The sequence below is a fragment of the Nicotiana sylvestris genome, chromosome 2 (genome assembly GCF_000393655.2).
Source record: "Nicotiana sylvestris chromosome 2, ASM39365v2, whole genome shotgun sequence".
NCBI classification, from domain to species: Eukaryota; Viridiplantae; Streptophyta; class Magnoliopsida; order Solanales; family Solanaceae; genus Nicotiana; species Nicotiana sylvestris.
The window spans coordinates 134,020,647-134,040,766 of record NC_091058.1 but is presented as its reverse complement, the minus strand read 5'-3'; the positions used below and the strand labels follow the sequence as shown (position 1 = coordinate 134,040,766).

The window sequence follows — 20,120 nt, the reverse complement described above, 5'->3', positions numbered from 1 at the left end:
TTGTGTATCAAAACCTGATGCATGGTTCCCTGACTTCGACTGGTATTAGAGCATCGACGCCATATACTAAGGAGAACGGCATTGGCCCCATACTGAATTTTGTTGTTGTTCGATATGCCCCAACAACTTCGGGCAAAATTCTCTCCATTTCACCTTAGCATTGCTCAACCTCTTCTTTAGGTTTAGAATGATAGTTTTGTTCGTTGATTTGGCATGTTCGTTCCCACTAGGATGATACGACGCTGATAATATCCTTTTTATTTTGTGATCTTCGAGGAACTTCATTATTTTACTACCGATAAATTGTTTTCCATTGTCGCACACTATATCAGTGGGTATCCCGAATCGGCATATGATGTGATCCCACATGAAGTCTATAACTTCTTTCTCTCTGACTATCTCGAAAGCATGTGCTTCAACCCATTTAGAGAAATATTCAATCATAAATAAAATGAATTTAGCTTTACCTGGGGCCAATAACAGATGACCAACGATGTCTATCCCTCATTTCATGAATGGCCACGGTGATAGGACTGAATGAAGTTGCTCTTTGGGTTGGTGGATCATCGGTGCATGCCTTTGGCATTTGTCACATTTTCGAACGAACTCCTTAGTATCTTTTTCCATACTGTCCCAATAATATCCTTCTCTGATGACTTTGTGAACCAGTGATTCGGCACCGGAATGGTTCCCGTAAGTGCCCTTGTGAATTTCTCGTAGGACATAGTCGGTGTCTCCCGGACCCAAGCATATTGCCAATGGCCCATCGAACATCCTTTTGTACAATGCTCCATCTCCGGCCAATGTAAATTGTGCAGCTTTCGTTCACAGAGTCCTTGATTTCTTAAAGTTCGATGGAAGTTTCCCATTCTTCAGATAATCGATATATTTGTTCCTCCAATCCCAAGTTAGGCTTGTGGAGTTTATTTTGGTGTGGCCTTCTTCGACCACCGATTTTGAAAGTTGTACGACAGTCCCCGAGCTAATTTCATCATCTTCGACTAATGACCCCAAGTTTGTAAGGGCATCAGCCTCACCATTCTGTTCTCGAGGTACATGTTGTAGGGTCGACTCTTTGAACTGGTGTAAGATTACCTGTAATTTATCCAAGTACCTCTGCATTCGATCTTCTCGAACCTCGAAGGTTTTGTTGATCTGGCTAACCACGAGCTAGGAATCACACTTGGCCTCGATGATTTCAACTCCCAAACTTTTAGCCAGCTCGAGACCTACAATCATGGCCTCATACTCGGCCTCATTGTTAGTCAACTTAGGGGTTTTGATAGATTGTCTAATCATATCGCCTGTGGGTGGCTTCAAAATGATGCCTAGCCCGGACCCCTTCACATTCAAAGCACCATCTGTGAAAAGGGTCCATACCCCCCGAGAATGTACTCAATTTTAGCAATAGCTCCTTTTCAACCTCGGGCACAAGGACTGGTGCAAAGTGGGCCACAAAGTCTGCTAAGATTTGAGACTTGATAGCAGTTCGGGGTTGATACTCGATATCGTACCCACTGATTTCGATGGCCCATTTGGTCAGTCGGCCTAAGAGCTCGGGCTTGTGCAAAATATTGCGAAAGGGATAGGTGGTTACAACACAAATTGGGTGACATTGAAAATATGGTTTTAATTTCCTAGAGGCGCTTATTAAAGCTAGTGCTAATTTTTCTAAGTGTGGGTACCGGGTCTACGCTTCACTTAAAGTTCGGCTAACATAGTAAACAGGAAATTGCATACCTTGTTCTTCTCGAACTAAGACACCACTTACCGCGACCTCCGTGACTACCAAATATAAGTGGATTTGCTCATCCTCTTTCGGAGTATGAAGCAATGGTGGGCTCAAAAGGTACCGCTTTAATTCTTCCAGTGCCTGTTGGCATTCTGTGTTCCAAGTAAAATTGTTCTTCTTTTTGAGAAGAACCTGTGGCTTCGATTAGAAGACCTCGAGATGAACCGGCCTAAAGCAGTTATCCGTCCTATTAGCCTTTATACGGACTTAATGTTGTCCATGACTGTGATGTCTTCGATTGCCTTTATTTTGTCGGGATTGATCTCAATTCCCCGATTTGATACCATAAAGCCGATGAACTTGCCTGAACCGACCCCGAATGCGCATTTCTCAGGGTTGAGCTTCATATTGTATTTTCTCAAGATGTCGAAGGTTTCCTATAAATGTGTCAAATGGTCCTCTGGGCGCAGGGAGTTAACTAGCATGTCATCAATATAAACCTCCATTGACTTACCTATTTGTTCTTTGAACATTCAGTTAACTAGGCGTTGATAGGTAGCACCAGCATTTTTTAGCCCAAATGGGATTATATTATAGCAATAAGTATCCTACTTAGTGATAAATGAGGTCTTTTTCTGATCCTCCGGGTTCATTTATATATGGTTGTACCCGGAGTAGGCATCGAGAAAGCTGAGGATCTTGTGGCCGGTTGTGGCATCGATCATGCGATCGATATTCGGTAGTGGAAAACAATCCTTAGGGCATGATTTGTTTAAGTCTTTGTAACCTACACACATTCTAAGTTTATTTCCCATCTTGGGGACTACAACTACGTTTGCTAACCACTAGGCAAATTTTACTTCCCGAATGGATCCTATTTTGAGAAGTTTGGTTACTCGTCCTTGATGAATGCATGCTTTACCTCAGACTGTGACCTTCTCTTTTGCTTTACCGATATGAACTTCGGGTCTAAACTCAATTAATGAGTGGTGATCTCCGGTGGGATCCCTGTCATGTCAAGGTAGGACCAAGCAAAACAATACATATTTTTAATAAGGAATTTAACGAGTTTTTTCCTAAGCTCGGGAGTTAACCCCATGCCTAGGTATACCTTTCAATCGGGCAGATGCTCGATCAGTATGACTTGCTCCAGTTCTTCGTCCGTCGACTTTGTGGTGTCGAAATCATCAGGGATTACAAAGGTTTGAGGTATCATTTAATCATTATCTTCAATAATTTCCTTCTGTTTCGATCTGGTCGAGGCCGGCGACTGTGGTTGCTATTTTACATCCTGTTTTCCTTTGATTTTAGTCGCTTTGTAGATGTTAGCGCCGATGCCGGTATTATTTCATCAACTACAAAAATCTCTTTGGTGACTGGTTGCTCGTCGTACACTGTTTTGACTCATTCCGGTGTTGGGAATTTCAAGACTTTATGAAACGTTGAAGGTACTACCCTCATATTATGGATCCAAGATCTTCCGAGCAGCGCATTGTACCTCATATCTCCTTCGATCACATGAACTTCATTTCCTAGATAGTTTCAACCATGCTTACTAGCAACATGATTTCCCCTTTGGTGGTTTCACTTGCCATGTTGAAACCGCTGAGCACTCGAGCTGCAGTCACAATCTAATCCTGAAGACCGAGTTGCTCCATGACCCTCGATCGAATAATATTTGTTAAGCTACCTGGATCAACCAACATACGTTTAACTTGAATTTTATTCATATGGATAGATATTACTATTGTGTCGTTGTGAGGCTATTCGATTCCTTCTACATCCTCATCGTTGAAGGATAAGGTATCTTCTGGTAAGTAGTCCCGGATACGTTTCTCCCGTGTGATTGTGACTTCGGTGCATTTAAATGTCGGACCTTGAGGGATATCGACCCCATCGACGATCATATGAATCACATGTTGTGGTTCCTCCTATTCGTTTTTCCTATTTGTATCCCTGTCTCTGAAGTGATTTTTTGCTCGGTCACTCAAGAACTCTCGAAGATGACCCTCGTTGAATAAACGAGCTACCTCCTCCCTTAATTGTCTGTAGTCCTCAGTTCTGTGACCATGGGTTCCATGGTACTTGCACATTTGATTCGGATTCCTTTGAGCTGGATCGGTTTGCATGGTTCTACGCTACCTAGTATCCTTGATTCGCCCAATGGCTGACATAATACCTGAAGCATCAATGTTGAAGTTGTATTCCGATAATTGCGGTGCTTCCTTAGGCTCGACGGGTTTATCGAATCCATTTTTACTCATGAGACCTCGGGAATTTTAACCTCGATCATTCCTTCAATATGCTCTATATGGTAAGTATTGATCTCTATTCGATTGGGGATCTCTGGCGTTGTCCTTTTAAATCCTTCATTCGCACCTGTATGGGTAAATGGAACCGGATAGAGCTCCCAATTTATCATCCTCGACTTCGATCTTCGATTGGTAGCGATTATGCACATCGGACTAGGTCACTGCTGGATATTCAATCAAATTCTACTTTAATTGACGTGATGCTATCGAACTTTGCTCGTTCAAAGCCTGAGTATAGTCTTGGACAGCCCAATCATCGGTAACCTGGGGTAGGTCCATGCGTTCCATCTGAAATCGAGATGTGAACTCTCTTAGCATTTCATTGTCCTTCTGTCTCACTTTGAAGAGGTCCGACTTCCTGGTCACGACCTTTATTGCTCCGGCATGCGCCTTTACGAATGAATCAGCGAGCATGGCAAAATAATCGATGGAATTGGGCGGCAAATTGTGGTACCATATCATTTCCCCCTTCAATAAAATTTTCCCAAATTTTTTCAACAAAACGGATTCAATCTCATCATCTTCCAAGTCATTTACCTTTATTCCGCATGTGTACGAAATCATTTGTTCATTAGGATCGATGGTCACGTTGTACTTAGGTATGTCCGGCATACGGAACTTCTTAGGAATGGGCTTTGGAGCCTTACTTTGAGGAAAAGGCTTCTACACGAACTTTTCAAATCCAAACCTTTTAGGATCAGGGGTGCCCCTGGTGTTTGGTCAACTGTGAGTTGTACATTTCTACCTTTTTGTCATTAGCCTCAATTTTCTTTTCACCTGATTGTATTCGTTTAGTGATCTCCTCGAGCATTTTCATGATGGAGGGATCAGTTCCCGATCAATTATCATTCAATTTTTCCTGTACGAGTTCGATCCTATGAGAAACTTCTTAAGATGTATCTAGTTCAATTCTGCTTGGGGCTCGATTTTGATTTTAGAGTTGTGTTATCGCAACCTGCTGAGTTTGTAGCATGTCAAATATCATTTGAAAGCTAATTTTACTTTCTTCACCATTTTATCTGTTCCGATCGGCTGCTCGGGCATCTCTGCGGACGCTATTTTCAGGGTCGGCGCCTGAATCTCCACGAATGGCCACATGAGAATTGACATCAACCGGATCCACGGCTTGTGGTGCGTTGGGATTGATTGGAGGTACTCCATCTCCCGGGGCGACTACGTGTTCGTTTTTGCCATGAAAACCCAGGCCGGTGTCAGTGTGAGTGGGTACTGACATTTACAAGAACAAGTGTAAAAGTAGTGTGTGTTATGAAGGTTAATATTAAGCAATCACTATTATCCTTAGCCCCACGGTGGGCGCCAAACTGTTTACCCTAAGAATCGAGTAACAATTAAACTTGTAATGTAGTTTTAAGGATACGTGATTTCACTTAATACCAATTAATTAACATAGAGATAATTGATGGGAATTGAAAAGAATGTAAAACGAACCAATACTTGGACAATGCCCTCGAGGAGAATAGTGAATTAAGAACAGTTAAAGAGCAATAAGTTGATTAGCCGAAGAAAGAAATATTACATTGCCTTGATCTGTATGAATGTAAGGTGTTTACAAATGATGGGTACCCCCCTTTATATAATAGAGAAATCCTAATTATCGTACAATTCTAATTACGGAAGTAAATCTCATGATTGGTACAAATAACCGCCCTTAATTTGATCTGTTCCGAGATTTCTGCCCTGATCTCTGACCGGTTACGGATATTTGCCTTTCCGTTATTGCACTTCACTCGAAGTCGGTCATACTTAATCTCGATTGATGCTGGCCTCCGTCTCAACGGACACTTAGATCTTTAGACTAGATGTCTTGTCTTCGAGTTCGGTTCTGATTCATTACGAGGCTACCCCCGATGCAACTCCCTTGTCTCGATCAAATAGTAAAATCGAGTAGGCCCGATTTTGACCATATACAAAATTAAAACGGAAAAAGATTTGCCAAAATCGGCGATCATGGGTATAACATATGCTTTTAAAAGATCTGCCAAAGTCATTTAAGATAGTCTTCAATAGAGTAAGAATCATATCTCTATGAACAGATTATCAAAATTTCACGTTGTAGTTTCTGCTGACAGAAAGAGAAATAACTTTCATAGGTAGATCTTACGTTTGCAGAATCTGGAATGTATTACACATGTAAAGAAAACACTGAAATAGTACAATGTATCTGCTTGAATTGGAATATAAATTTAATTCTTTATCTCATACAAAGCGATGGATAACTATAAAAGTAGGATGTACATACTTCTAATCCTTCATAGAAAGTACATGATGCTTCTCAGCGGACCCAATTCAGGGGCTTGGTTAGTATCTAAAAGAAAGATATACATTCATGTCGCGTAGTCTATTCTCTATGATATTTAACACAATTAAAATAAAGACATAGATCGATCATTTATCGAGTAGTGATAATTTAAACCCAGGAGTAACAATCCTAAATAATCATTTAAAAGTGGTTGTCCTTCAAAAAAAGACCCAACAGAATAAAAAATAAGATGGATATTAATGTTCATCCAAATCATGATCTATATATCTGCCGCCTCTCTTTTCAACAGTTCTAGCAAGAATCATTCCAGGTATCAATCCGTCCCGACAAACACCAGTGGAGGCAATCAATAAACACTAGTATTCGGCTTTGTCCAATGGCCATATTTACTAGGATGACCATGTGGTCTCAACAACATGGGTCGTGTTACATCAAACAACCTGAATTTCAAACCTCCTTTTTCCCTTCATTTTGAGCAATCCTAAGTTCTTACAATTGAATCTTGTAAAACTCCAAGTTATGACTGTCAAATACCATCTCATTCCTCCTAAATGGCCTGGTCCTTGTGCAATCTCCATCGTTACTCCAAGTTCCATTTTCAAAATGGGATGGTGCAAATTGTTAGAATAGGCAAATTAGATATATTAGATGCTGGTTAATACTTTGGGGCTAGTCACTTTTTACTCTTGTATTTATAGTTTAGCCCAATTGTACAGATTCTGAGTTAGGGCCCATTTCATTGTATTTTTTCATTTTTTCAGGTTACTATAAGTAGTGAAGCCCAAGTATGTCATAAAACAACTATGATTCATTTTCACATATACAAAAGAAGCAATGCTCTCGAAGCTTATGTTCTTAGCAGACATGGTGTAAAGCCTAGTCTTCAATCTTCCTCATCTCTTTTACTTTTCTTCATGTTCACATGGTATTAGAGCCGAGATCCGTCTAAATATCGTGCTGAGAATTCGACTGATCCTACACCCGTCTCTCTCGTTATTTTTCTATATATTTCGTCCGACTTTGATTTTTTTTATATTCATGGTCCAGTGGTGGTTTTTTCTCGATTTTTTCTCCAACATCGTGTTCAATCATCTACTCTAGTGCATAGTAGTGGTGAATTTTGCTTTTAGACGATTTCAAGGATTTCGACTGAAATTAGGGTTTGCTCGTATGGAAGCTCTATGATGGCGGCTGATATTGAGGTGTTTTTTCTAGTTGAAGGTCGTAGCTCTTTCCGGTTGCAAAAGAGATTGGTAACATCAACTTCATCCTTCATTACATCTTCGTATTTATGCTTGCATGACCTAGGTTCTCTGTATAATTCATTGTGAATCTGATAACATGACCAACAAAACTCCTGATACATCTTCAACTCCTGCTATTTCTCACACTGCCTTCCATGAGGATGACTATACTCATCTGTGTCATCCTCTCTATATGCATCCATCAGATGTTTTGGGGACCTCGTTGGTCTCCACTTCGTTTGATGGAACAGTATATGGTAGTTGGAGGCATAAAATCCTTACACTTTTAATTAAAAGCAAACTAGATTTTATAAATGGAAACTCTCAGAAGCCTTCACCTACTTCACCTCTTGCCAGACAATGGTAGAGGTGTAATGGCCTTGTCATCTCCTGGTTAGTAAACTCCTTGTCTAAGGAAATATCTCGCAGTGTGGAGTATTCAGAGTTTGCTAGGGAAATTTGGAATGAGTTAGAAAAGAGATATGGTAAGGCTGATGGTGTTAGAGTTTTTGAACTTAAGAAAGAGTTAGCACACATTTCCCAGGGGTCTCTTGACATAGCCTCATATTTCGACAAAATCAAACAGTTATGAGATGAAATAGCTTCCATATCTGCTGGTCAAACTAGGGTGTGTTCTTGTGGTGCTAAATCTGCAGAAGATGAGGAACATAGGGCTTATCAGTTTTTAATGGGTTTGAATGATACATATGTCCAAATCAGAAGTAATATTCTGATGATGAAGCCACTTCCTTTAGTTGGGGCTGTGTACAGCATTTTATTGTCTGATGAAAAGCAGATGAATGTGTCTACTGGAATTCAGTTTCCTTCTATCTCTGCATCTTTTAATGTTGGGCTCTCCAGGCAGGGTTATCCTTCTAAAGTGAATTTTGAATCATCTAAACCAAATGTCACCTGCAAATACTATAAGAAACCTAGCCATACTATAGACGAATGCTACAAACTCCATGGTTATCCCCCAAGTTTAAAGTTTACTAAAACTCCTAATCTTAGAAAGACTGATGCACATGTTGAGCTCATCAACCATCCTGAATCCAGGACTGGTGACATCTCTACTAAGGATGGTACTCTTCCATAGTTTGAAGATTTGTCTGTTAGCCCTGGGCTTACCAAGGATCAGTACTCTCAATTGATGTTGTTGCTTCAACAGTCACATCTATCTCCTTCTCCATCTACTTCAAACCTAATGGGATCAGCCAATTTTGCTGGTGAGTTAATTCCTCTTGGTGTTTCTTATGGTGCATGTATGTTGACCAAAGTGGATGGTATAGTGTGGATCATAGACTCTGGGGCTTCTGACTATATGACTTCCACAAAAAATTTACTCTTTAATGTCCAATCCTTACATGTTCCATACCTTGTTTCTCTCCCAAATGGTTATAAAGTCAAGGTTACCAATATTGTATCATTGGCTTTATTGCCTGATTTGATATTACACAATGCACTTTATGTTCCTAGTTTTTAGTATAATATCATTTCTATCCACAAATTACTTTCTCATGGTGATGACATGGTATAGTTTACCAAGGCCACTTGTATTTTACAAGGCCTTTCACTGAGGAAGTCAGTGGTACTTGGTAAGCTGGACAATGGACTATACAAGTTGTTTCAGTCTGTCATTGCTCATAACCCATACTTTTCTTCTCTTACTCATCCTATTGTTTCAAATGTTTCAGTTTCTAATTCTTCTGTTCATACTATTGTAATTGATGAAAGCTCACATGTAAATACCATATCATCTATTGATAATATGAATAAAGCTGAAGTTGTTTGGCATTACATACTTGGGCATATTCCTTTCTCTAAACTAAAAATTATATCTGCTATTTATTGTAAATATCCTCTTAAACAATCCTTTAGTTGTCCTATCTGTCCATTAGCCAAGCAAACAAGACTGCCTTTCCCTGATAGTAGTATACACATCACTCACCCATTCCAATTAATTCACATAGATACTTGGGGACCTTATCACACACCTACCTATAATGGTTCCAAATATTTATTGACCATTGTTGATGATTTCTCAAGGGCCACCTCGACACATCTTATGGGATCCAAGAGTAATGCTTTTGATTTACTCAAGGATTTCATTGCCATGGTTGCAACTCAATTCCATACTAAGGTTGAGGCTGTCAGAAGTGATAATGCCTGAGAATTGGGCTCTAGTGTTTCAAGTTCTATTATCTTTTCTGAAAAAGGAATTTAACTTCAGGCTTCCTATCCACACACTCCTCAACAGGGTGGAGTGGTGGAAAGGAAGCACAGACATTTGCTTGAAACTGCCAGAGCTCTATTATTTCAATCTCATATTCCCATTAGATTCTTAGGAGACTGCCTTCTCACTGCAACTTACTTAATCAATAGGTTTCCATCCCCTCTCCTTAATCATAAATGTCCCTATGAGTTGTTATATGGTTATGTTCCCTCTTACTCTCATCTTAAAGCTTTTGGTTATTTGTGTTACTCTACTATAACTAAGTTGAACAAGGATAAATTCTCTCTCAGATCTATCTCATATGTATTTGTGGGTTATCCCTTTGCTAAAAAAAGTTATAAACTCTATAGTCTCACTTCCAAAACTGCTTCATCTCTAGGGATGTCATTTTCTTAGAACACATTTTCCTTTTTTTAAGTCTTCCAATCAGTCTTCTCACATTCTTTCTTCTCCTCTATCTACTTGTCTTGATATTGATTGTTCTGCACCTCCTCCTTCTACTTTATCTTCCCCTTCACATGCTTCTTCTTCATCTATTGATCCTCTCTTTCCTGTTTTGCATTCTGATCCTAGTTCCTCTGTAACTCCCAGTTCACCTCCCACTACTTCACCTCATGTTCCTCATGTTTATTCCCCTCCTGTTTCTTTACCTAGTGATTATTCAGTTCATGTTTTTTCTTCTTCATTGCCTATTTTGAGAAGATCCTCTAGACCACATAACCTTCCTAGTTATCTCAATAGCTATGTTTGTCAGTCATTATCCTCCAATTCCATCTCAGTCCCCTTTGTTGGTCAACTGCATATCCCATAGCCAAATTTATATTCTCAGGCAGCCACTATTCCTGAGTGGCAAAATGCCATGAAGAAGGAATTTGAGACTTTGGAAGCCAATGGGACTCTGAAATTGTTGAGTTGCCACATGGAAAGAAGCCTATTGGGTGTAAATGGGTTTATAAAGTGAAATATAAGGCCGATGGTAGTATACAAAGGTACAAAGCTAGGTTTGTGGTCAGGGGTGTTCATGAGACATTCTCTCATGTTGTCAAAATGTCCACTATTAAGACCTTAATTATTGTGGCCATCAAGCAACAGTGGTTTCTATTCCAGCTTGATGTCAATAGTGCTTTCTTGCATGGTGGTCTTGATGAAGAGGTTTCCATGAAGCTTCCTCCTGGATTGTCTGTTCCTTCCTCCACTTCTTCTTCTACATCTTTGGTCTGCAAGCTCCAGAAATCCCTTTATGGGTTGTGGCAAGCTTCCAGACAATGGTATGCTAAGTTGTCTCAAGCTCTTTCTTCCAGAGGCCACATGCATTCTCTCAATGACTATTTTATCTTCACTAAGGGTTATGGGGTTTCTTTGGTTATATTGGTTGTTTATGTAGATGACATCATCCTAACTGGTATTGACTTGAGAAAAATTTCTGCCTAGAAGAGCTTTTTCCGTGATCAATTCAAAATCAAGGATTTGGGTCTCCTTAACTACTTTCTCTGTATTAAAGTTCTCTATACTTCTCTAGGGTTTTGTTGCATCAAATGAAATTTATTCATGACCTTTTAGATGAGTTTCACTCTCTTGAGTGTACTCCTGTCACATACCCCCTTGAATTAAATGTGAAGTTGAAGGCCAAGGAAGGTGAACATTTGCCAAAACCTGAAGAGTATAGAAATCTCATAGGCAAGCTGAATTTTTTGACCCATACCAGACCTGACCTCAGCTTTGCAGTCTAGCATTCGAGTCAGTTCATGCAGTAGTCTTGCCTCCTACACAAGTAGGCTGCTCTTCATCTTCTCAGATATCTCAAAGATTCAATTGATTGTGGGATCTTTTACAACAATGATCCTGCTATGTCTTTACAGGTGTTTTGTAATAGTGACTGGATCTCTTTCCCTGATATTAGGAGGTCAGTCACTAGTTTTCGCATCTTCCTTGGAGGTACTTTGGCAGGTTGGAAATCCAAGAAGCAACCTGTGGTTTCTCTTTCCTCAACAGAAACTGAGTACAGATCTATAAGTAAGGCAGTGGTTGAAGTTACTTGGCTATCTAGGTTATTGTCTCATTTTGGTGTGCTTCTTCCCACTCCTATGCCTGTATTTTGTGATAGTAAGGTTGCCCTTCATATTGCTAAAAATCTTGTCCGTCATGAGAGGACAAAGCACATAAAATTGGATTGTCATTTTGTACATGCCAAATTTGGAGATGGGCTGATCTCTCTTGTCTACACTCTTAGTGCCTCTCAAACTACTGATATACTCACCAAGGTTCTACCTACTCATCACATACACACTCGCAAGTTGGGGGTTTTTCCACCCTCCAACTTGAGGGTGCTGTTAGAATAGGCAAATTAGATATATTAGATGCTGGTTAATACTTTGGGCCCTCTTTTTACTTTTGTATTTATAGTTTAGCCGAATTGTACAGATTCTGAGTTAGGGCTCATTTCATTTTATTTTTTCATTTTTCCTGGTCACTATAAATAGTGAAGCCCAAGTATGTAATAAACAATTATTATACATTTTCACATATACAGAAGAAGCAATGCTTTCGAAGCTTCCGTTCTTAGCAGACATGGTGTAAAGTGTCACGTCCCAAACCTGGGGAGGCGTGGCTGGCACCCGGTGACATACTGGCCCGAGCGAACAACTCTGTAACTCATTTTTTCTTCTAACTATCATGGGCCAACATGACCACAGCTTGTAATGTACAACTATAAGTGGGAAAGTGATGTATTAATGAACCATCGTTCTTAAAACATGAATACATATGGGCCGCCAAGGCCTATGACATACTGTACAAAATGAATCTCTATCTAAAAAGCCTCTAAGATTATTTGATATCAAATGGGACAGGGTACCGGCCTACCCATAAGTCTGTTTCCAAACTCTAACACGACGATTCATAAATTTGGCTGCACTCCGAATGAGGTGGAGTCTTACCGATCATTTGCTGAATGTTAATCTCGTCTATTATGAGGGCTTGTCAAACTGATTATCTATACCTGCAGGCATGAATGTAGTGTCCCCAACAAAAAGGACGTCAGTATGAATAATATACTGAGTATGTAAGGCAGAACTGAAACATAACAATAAGTCAACATTAATGAAAGAGATATAAGAATCAACCCGAATCTCTGGAGTGTCACCGTATATGCATACTTATCATACTTATATATATAATGCTTCTCCTTGAAACTATTTCTATTATCCATATCGTATGATACATGACTGCCCAACTGATCAGTTGTAACTATCCGACCGGCCAGCACGGTGGTAAATGTATGACTGCCCAATCGGTGGTAACTGCCCGAACGGTCGTAGCCTTGTAGTAAATGCATGTCTGCCCAACCGACCGTAGAACGGTGGTAAATGAAAATGTATGAATGCCCAACCGGCCGTAGCACGATGGTAAATATGTAACTGCTCAACCGACCGTAGCTCAATGATAAATGGATATGCGTGAAGATGCATGTATTACTATATTATGAACATTAACATCTTTATCAATATACCTCAATAGAGATTTAGAAACATACTTAGACATGCTTAAATATCATTTTACAGGAATAAATAACATAGACATCCTTAACTGCTAAGAGTAGAAACACTTGTGAAATAGCTTTACGTTTACGTATCGTTACTTGGATCATGCCAAAAGAAAGAAGGGATAGCCTTAACATACCTGAGTCGATTCTCTTGATAATCCCTCTAACACATGTCTTTTGCGAAAAACACATAACGGCAGATCAAAGTAGGGAAAAATTCGTATAATATTCTTGAGAAAGATTGCACTGTACTCCTTTAGAATCACAAAATTTCATGTTGCTAAGTATTAAGTAGTCTTGTATGAGATGTTTGAAGCAAATCACGTTGCTATTGAAAAATATGATTTCTTGAGAATTTGCCGAACCTTCTTCATTCCCTTGTAGAGATTACAAAGTGAATTTAGAGAAGTATTAATCTTTGGGTGTGGGCCCCACATTTTAGATGACTTAGCGACAAGAATCCTCAACATGTGACACTTAATTGTAAAGACCAAAGAGTCATCATGTAGTCTTGATCCAATTACACTTGCTGCCACGTTAGGTTTTACCAAACTTATCTACAATTCTAATTATTAATCCACTAATCTTTTGATTATCTTGTTAACTAGTGTTATTATTCGCGCTTCGCGCGGTTATTATAATTTTTATTTAAAAATACTTCATTGATTTTTTTTGTAGAAGAATAACTTTCATATATGCATACAAAAATTAATTTTAAAGGTAGATTAAATCACAAATATAAATATTTTTTGTAATTAATTAGATACACTACATATAACTAATTTCACATTAACAATAATACACTACAATATCAATAAAATTGAAAAACAATCTGTAAAAAAAATGATTTGGGCCTCCCGACAAACTCTCCCAATTGTTTTGTTCCTTTTGACTATATCAGAACAACTCAACCCTCTATCTTTATATTTCAAAACTGATTAAACAGTAGAAAACTGCAATATTTGGGAGTTATTGAGATTAAAGTATGAAAACGTTAAGGGTATTATAAAGAGTAGAAGATAAAAAGATGTGAGTTATGAAGGTAAATGTAATATCTAATATATAAATTAAAAGAAAAAACAATGATACGATATAAAGGTAATAAAAAATATTCGTATTAAAACTCCAACAATATAAACTATCCATATAAAATAGAAGTATTAATTAGCAACATATATTGAAGGTAAGAAGATATTCTTGATAAAACTATTGGAGTGTCTTGCACCTTCACTATGGTTATCAACCTTTTGATATGGTACTTTTTTTCAATCATAAAAAAGAAAAGAGAACATATGGCGTACTTTAAAATTTTTGAAAGAGGACAAACTAAGGCAAAATAAGTGCTTCCTATACATAAAGACCAAACAACAACAAAAAATATTTCACATACTCAACAACTTTTTTGCAATAATCAGAACAATACAGAGAAAGGTCCAAAAATTAAAGATGCATTAAAAAAATATCACAATATGGAATCAAATAGAAATAATAATCTAATTGATATAGAAAACTACCGTAAAGGTTTTGCTCATTGATCAAATTGTAATCACAAATTTATGAATAGAGCACACAAAATTTGGGAACATTTTCATACTCTTAAACAATGATAAGGTTCCCAAGATAAAAAAGAATGATGAAAAAATTAAAAAAAGACAACATAGAAACTATTTCCAGCAAGTAAATTATTAGCTATGTATAGGAATAAACTCTTACTGTTTGCTTGTCCTTTTTCGATTCTTCTTTGTCCTTTTATCTTTTTTCTGTTTCTGATAAACTCTAATACTTGTGTTTTTACTCAACGATATAAGAGAGTTTTGGGTTTGAGGGTGAAAAAAAGAAGGAAGTCAAGTTTGCAAGCAAGATTCACATGAGGCTAGCCAAGATGGTCTTATTTTGTGAAAAACGTGCTTAAATTAAAATGTTCAATGAACTGAGATTTGACTACAACAAATAAATAATAAAAATATTAAAAAGAATGAAACTTGATACATGAGGAACAATGTAGAAATGAAGTTGAATAGGAGAAGCAAATAGATGAAACAGAGGCAAAAAGGGCATAGCAATTTTAAGATTTCATAGATGCTCTAGTAACTGTTTATCCCACAGACGAAATTCCAATTTCTACTATTTCCTCAAATCTCTCAAAAAATCTATTTGCTGATATCCAATATATTATTAATAGAAAGAGGCTAATTACAATCGTAATATTGATTCATGAGATAATTGTAACTAAAAACTTTTTAGCAGTGGCATTTCTTCTCCCGAAATTGATTGTCATCATCTCGGTCCTTAGCCTCAAAAGAGAGTGTTTTTCTCTTTCGATCTGAATGTATCTTGTTCAGATTTAGCAATTGAGTATATATATAGAGAAACACGTTAATCCTGAAAATACAAAGCAATTCCAACATTGTAAGATAAAGTTAGAATTGAGAAGGATCATAAAAGCTCATAATTTTTATATTCGGAGAAATATGTTATCATGAGAAGGCATAGCAAGTCCACTATTGTAAAAATATTATAGAAACTTGTTATCCTGAGAAGGCACAGCAAGTTTAATATTGCAAAAATAATACTCCTATTTGGTAGGGGAAAGAGAAGATGTAAAATTGTAATTAGAAAGGTTCATGAAAACTTACAATTGAAGAAATCAGCATTTATCTCAACTCTAACTCTAATGCAGCGACAAATAAACGCAGTACCTATAACAAAAAACAAACTCATATCAAGTTCGACAGATCAGCAAGAAAAGTCATTCGGGGAGAGAAAGACGCAGAACCTATAACGAAAAACAAACTCATATCAAGTTCGACAAATCCGCAAGAAAAGTCAATTGGGGAGAGAAAGATTAATGAGAAAATACTTGAGAGAAAGACAACTTAAACAAGAGGGAGTGTAATTGAGAGGATTAATGAAAGTGACGCTTGGGTTTTGACTAATTGTTAAAGTTCCGCAAAATAACGGTTGTGTGATCCTTCTTAATTGTGTCTTTTAATGCACGGTTGATATTTGAGATTTGAATAGGTAATTTTTCTTCTTTTTTCTTCTCTTTCTAGTGGTTGTTTCAAAACCTAAGAAGCAAAAAAAGGCAAAAAAAATAAGAAAAAAGATAAATAGATTTCTACGCTAAAGAGTGGTGCCATGTGAGCATTCTTTGGCTCTCTTTTATATAGATAGATAGATTCTACACTAATCCAATAATTACCCATTTATCCACATAATTAGGAATTATCTCAAATTACTTAAAATACTACTCACTTTTAATAGATTTTATGTGCCTTACTATCATGGTCATGTGGTACCTTGTATGCACTAGTCCATAAATATCGAGTATATAGCTCGGACCGTATTTTATCCCAAAATGTCAAACTTCGACGAAACTCATTTTCTTCGATTCGCTTACCCTCTGACCTTCACGAATTTACTTATCACTTGCTTGAAATAGCATAATATTTATAATCTCCAAATAATCTTGTCCTTGAACTGATATCAATTATCTTACAACAAATTTATCGTATAATACTACAGGGTGTAAAATCGTGCAATATAATACTGCGGAGCGTAACATCATTGTAATATAATACTGCGGAGCGTAACATCATCGCAATATAATACTGCGGAGTGTAACATCATCGTAATATAATACTGCAGAGCGTAACATCATCGTAACATAGCGGGGCGTAACATAAAGTAGCCTTCAATCTTCCTCATCTCTTTCACTTTTCTTCATGTTCACACAAATGTCCTCAAAAATATCACACCATTGTAGTTTTGCAGGCTATTTATGGCCCGAAAAGCCGTCTGAAGTGCCCTCTGATAACTGAAATATGATGTCAAATGGCTAACATTGGACTGGGAACAGTCTCGGCAACCAACGAGGCGGTGGTTTAAGTAAAACATGGCTGGATGGAAGAACCAGTGGCCGGCGGACATGATCACATAATCGAAACTTTGGATTTTGGTCGTCCAAGATTCATCTATTCCATCGAGATATAAGTCAAAAACTGTTTCTGCTCTAACCAAATGGGGTGAATAAAGCAGGGACATATTGAAGTTGTATTCTCTGTATTCGCAACATTTCATTTCGTCTGATGTAACAGGGTTTGCATACACCTGAAAGAAAAAATTAGCGCTTGACAGCCTAAAAATATATTTATACTATCAAGTAACATATATAAGAAATAATAAGGTAACATGATATATACGATAAGGGTGATGAATAACCAAAAAGATAACGTAAGTTATTTACCCTCAAAAACGGATAATAATTGAATTTATACTCAATTTTAAGGATACGTGATATAACTTGGCACAAATTAAGAAAACAGATTAATATTGAAATTGAAGATAAAAGAATAAATGCAAACCACACGAATTGAATAGCCTTGGCCTCAAGTTCAATCACCCTTGAATCAAAAGATGTTTCAACTGACGTATGAACAGAGTCACAAGATAATGAAAGCTAGAAAATGACAGTATATTGCTTTATATTGCGTAAAAATGATGTGTGTTACAAATGATCAGATCCCCCTTTATATAGTAGGGGTATCCTACTCTTGGTACAATTCTATACAGGGTAAAAAATCTTATGATTTGCTAATTACTCGGTCTCTCCTTGATATGTGCCGAGATTTCCGTTGTGATCATCGCCGATCGCAGATATTTCGGTTGTCCGTTATTTGGCTCGGTAAGTTTCCCTAGATCTTGCTCGATTTTGGTCTTGTTCGGTCTCGATCTTGCTCGATCTTGATCGGTCTTTAGGTCACGAGCTCGACGATCTAATTTTGCATCATTATTCGATATAACACGAGGTCGAACCTTAACCTATCATATTCCAGCCTCAATTAATCACACAAGGGGCGAGCCCGGTTATGACCGTATACAGATAGTCCCCTCGTTTCTCGGAGAGAAGATGAATAGAAACAATATGAACTTCTGAATTCCGTCTCGATGGGCCATGACGTAAGCGACGAAAGTCACTGATACACCCGACTATAATGTAAGCAACAAATGGATATCGAAACATCCTGTCTGTCCAGTTACCAAGGTATTAAATGCTTGTCAGTTGTTGGTCGGCCACTATGGGTTCTGAACCGTCACCAGCAAGCTATAAGTACTCTAACCTTTCTCTATTCAAACTTTACGTTCAAAGTTTCTCCTATTCCTGCTTCTTTTCAAAAATCCCTTTGCTTTGCAACTCTTGCACCCAAATTTCTTGAACTTCTAGCAAACCGCATACCATCCTAATTCCCTTTTCTTCTGTTCTACAATGGCAAAAACTTCTAAGACTATATCGCAAAAAAGGTCGCCTCTTCATCACGACCCACCAGCGATGAGGTTGCGGCGGAACCTCATCCTGAGGAATTCGTTCCGGCAGGGTGTCTTACAATGCTTCAATAATGGAGGTCTAGGGCTTTTTTTCAAATAAGGAAGAAGAAAGTCTTTAAATAAATGTCCTTATTATCATTACGCATTGAAAAAGGAGCTTCACGCTCCAGGCTGACGTGAAATACATGCAAAGCAACTGACTAGGACCAACCTATGTCACATGTGCATGGTCAACGGTCAAACAAGTTTATTAATTCCCAGATATACAAATAAAAGTGTTCAAATGGAAAAGCTGAAAATTTATTAACCTGGATGAAAGTCAGGTGCACGTTTAAGTGGCTACGAAGTCGTTTTGCCTATTTAAAATATAGCATAAAATTGTGGGTACTAAAAAGGAAGATTTTATGCCAAATGATTAATATGAGATTGTGATGACAAGAAATTTGCGATAATTTCTATTCATGCATTCTGACATAGTACATTTCTTTCTTGGATACCTTGCAATAAGATCTCATCTGCATTTTGTTTCGCTCCTAAAATATATAGGAGTAGGACATAACTCATATAATTTAATTTGTTAATTCCAATATCTTAACTTTAACCATTGCTTTAAAGTTCTTCTTCAACTGATTTTATGATGTCAATAGTTAGTGATCTTTTTGCGTTCCTGCTTTTGATACAAATCCACTTCAAATGGCAGGGGCAGCCACTATTTAAGGTGATATTTATCTTTTATCTAGCAATTTTAATGTTGAGTAAAAATAGCCACTACTCTATTAAAATTAATATGAAAAGACATTTTTACCCTTTCTTCCCTTGCTTTTCTTCCCAAACCTCGCTTCTCTCTCTGCATCAAACATATTGGAAATACTGGACTGTATCATTCGCTAGTTTCTTTGGAGACAAAATTCAGGGGTTATGCAAAATATTCAAATACTAATAGCCGCTTACTGGAAATTCTCGACACAGTATTCAGATCAACACCAACAAATACCTTCAAAAACGTTTGCTCATCCTACAATGGAAACGTCCACAGCAAAAAATGCATCAATCTAGAATGACTATGCTTACAATTACAATATTGATTCTTTTCCTATTACTCGATTGATCCTTCAGTAAAATGATGGTTACCAGGAGGAGATGCTTCCCTTTAAATAGTCAAAGGATGGAGTTTCCTGAACTTAGACTACAAGTTCAAAAGTTAAGGACAATAGGTCCTGAACTTACAGTTGTAAGTTCAAAAGTTAAGTACAAGAGGTCTTGAACTTAGGCTAAGAAGCCCAAAAGTTAAGGACAATAGGTCCTGAACTTAGACTAACAAGCTCAAAAGTTAAGGACACTTGGTCCTGAACTTACGGTTACAAGTTCAAAAGCTAAGGACATGTAGTCCTGAAGTCCTGAACTTAGAGTTCCAAGTTCAAAAGTTAAGGACATGCAGTCCCGAAGTTAAGT

General features: G+C 37.7%; 1 protein-coding gene across 1 annotated transcript; it reads left to right on the top strand.

Annotated features, from left to right (window-relative positions):
- The first annotated feature begins 7,509 nt into the window (after positions 1 to 7,509).
- LOC138885628 (uncharacterized) lies at positions 7,510 to 8,665 on the top strand. Its single transcript, XM_070166597.1, has 4 exons — positions 7,510 to 7,578; positions 7,634 to 7,932; positions 7,999 to 8,094; positions 8,197 to 8,665. Exons 1-4 carry the CDS (start codon positions 7,510 to 7,512, stop codon positions 8,663 to 8,665), a joined length of 933 nt encoding a protein of 310 aa, XP_070022698.1.
- The last annotated feature ends 11,455 nt before the right edge of the window (positions 8,666 to 20,120 follow it).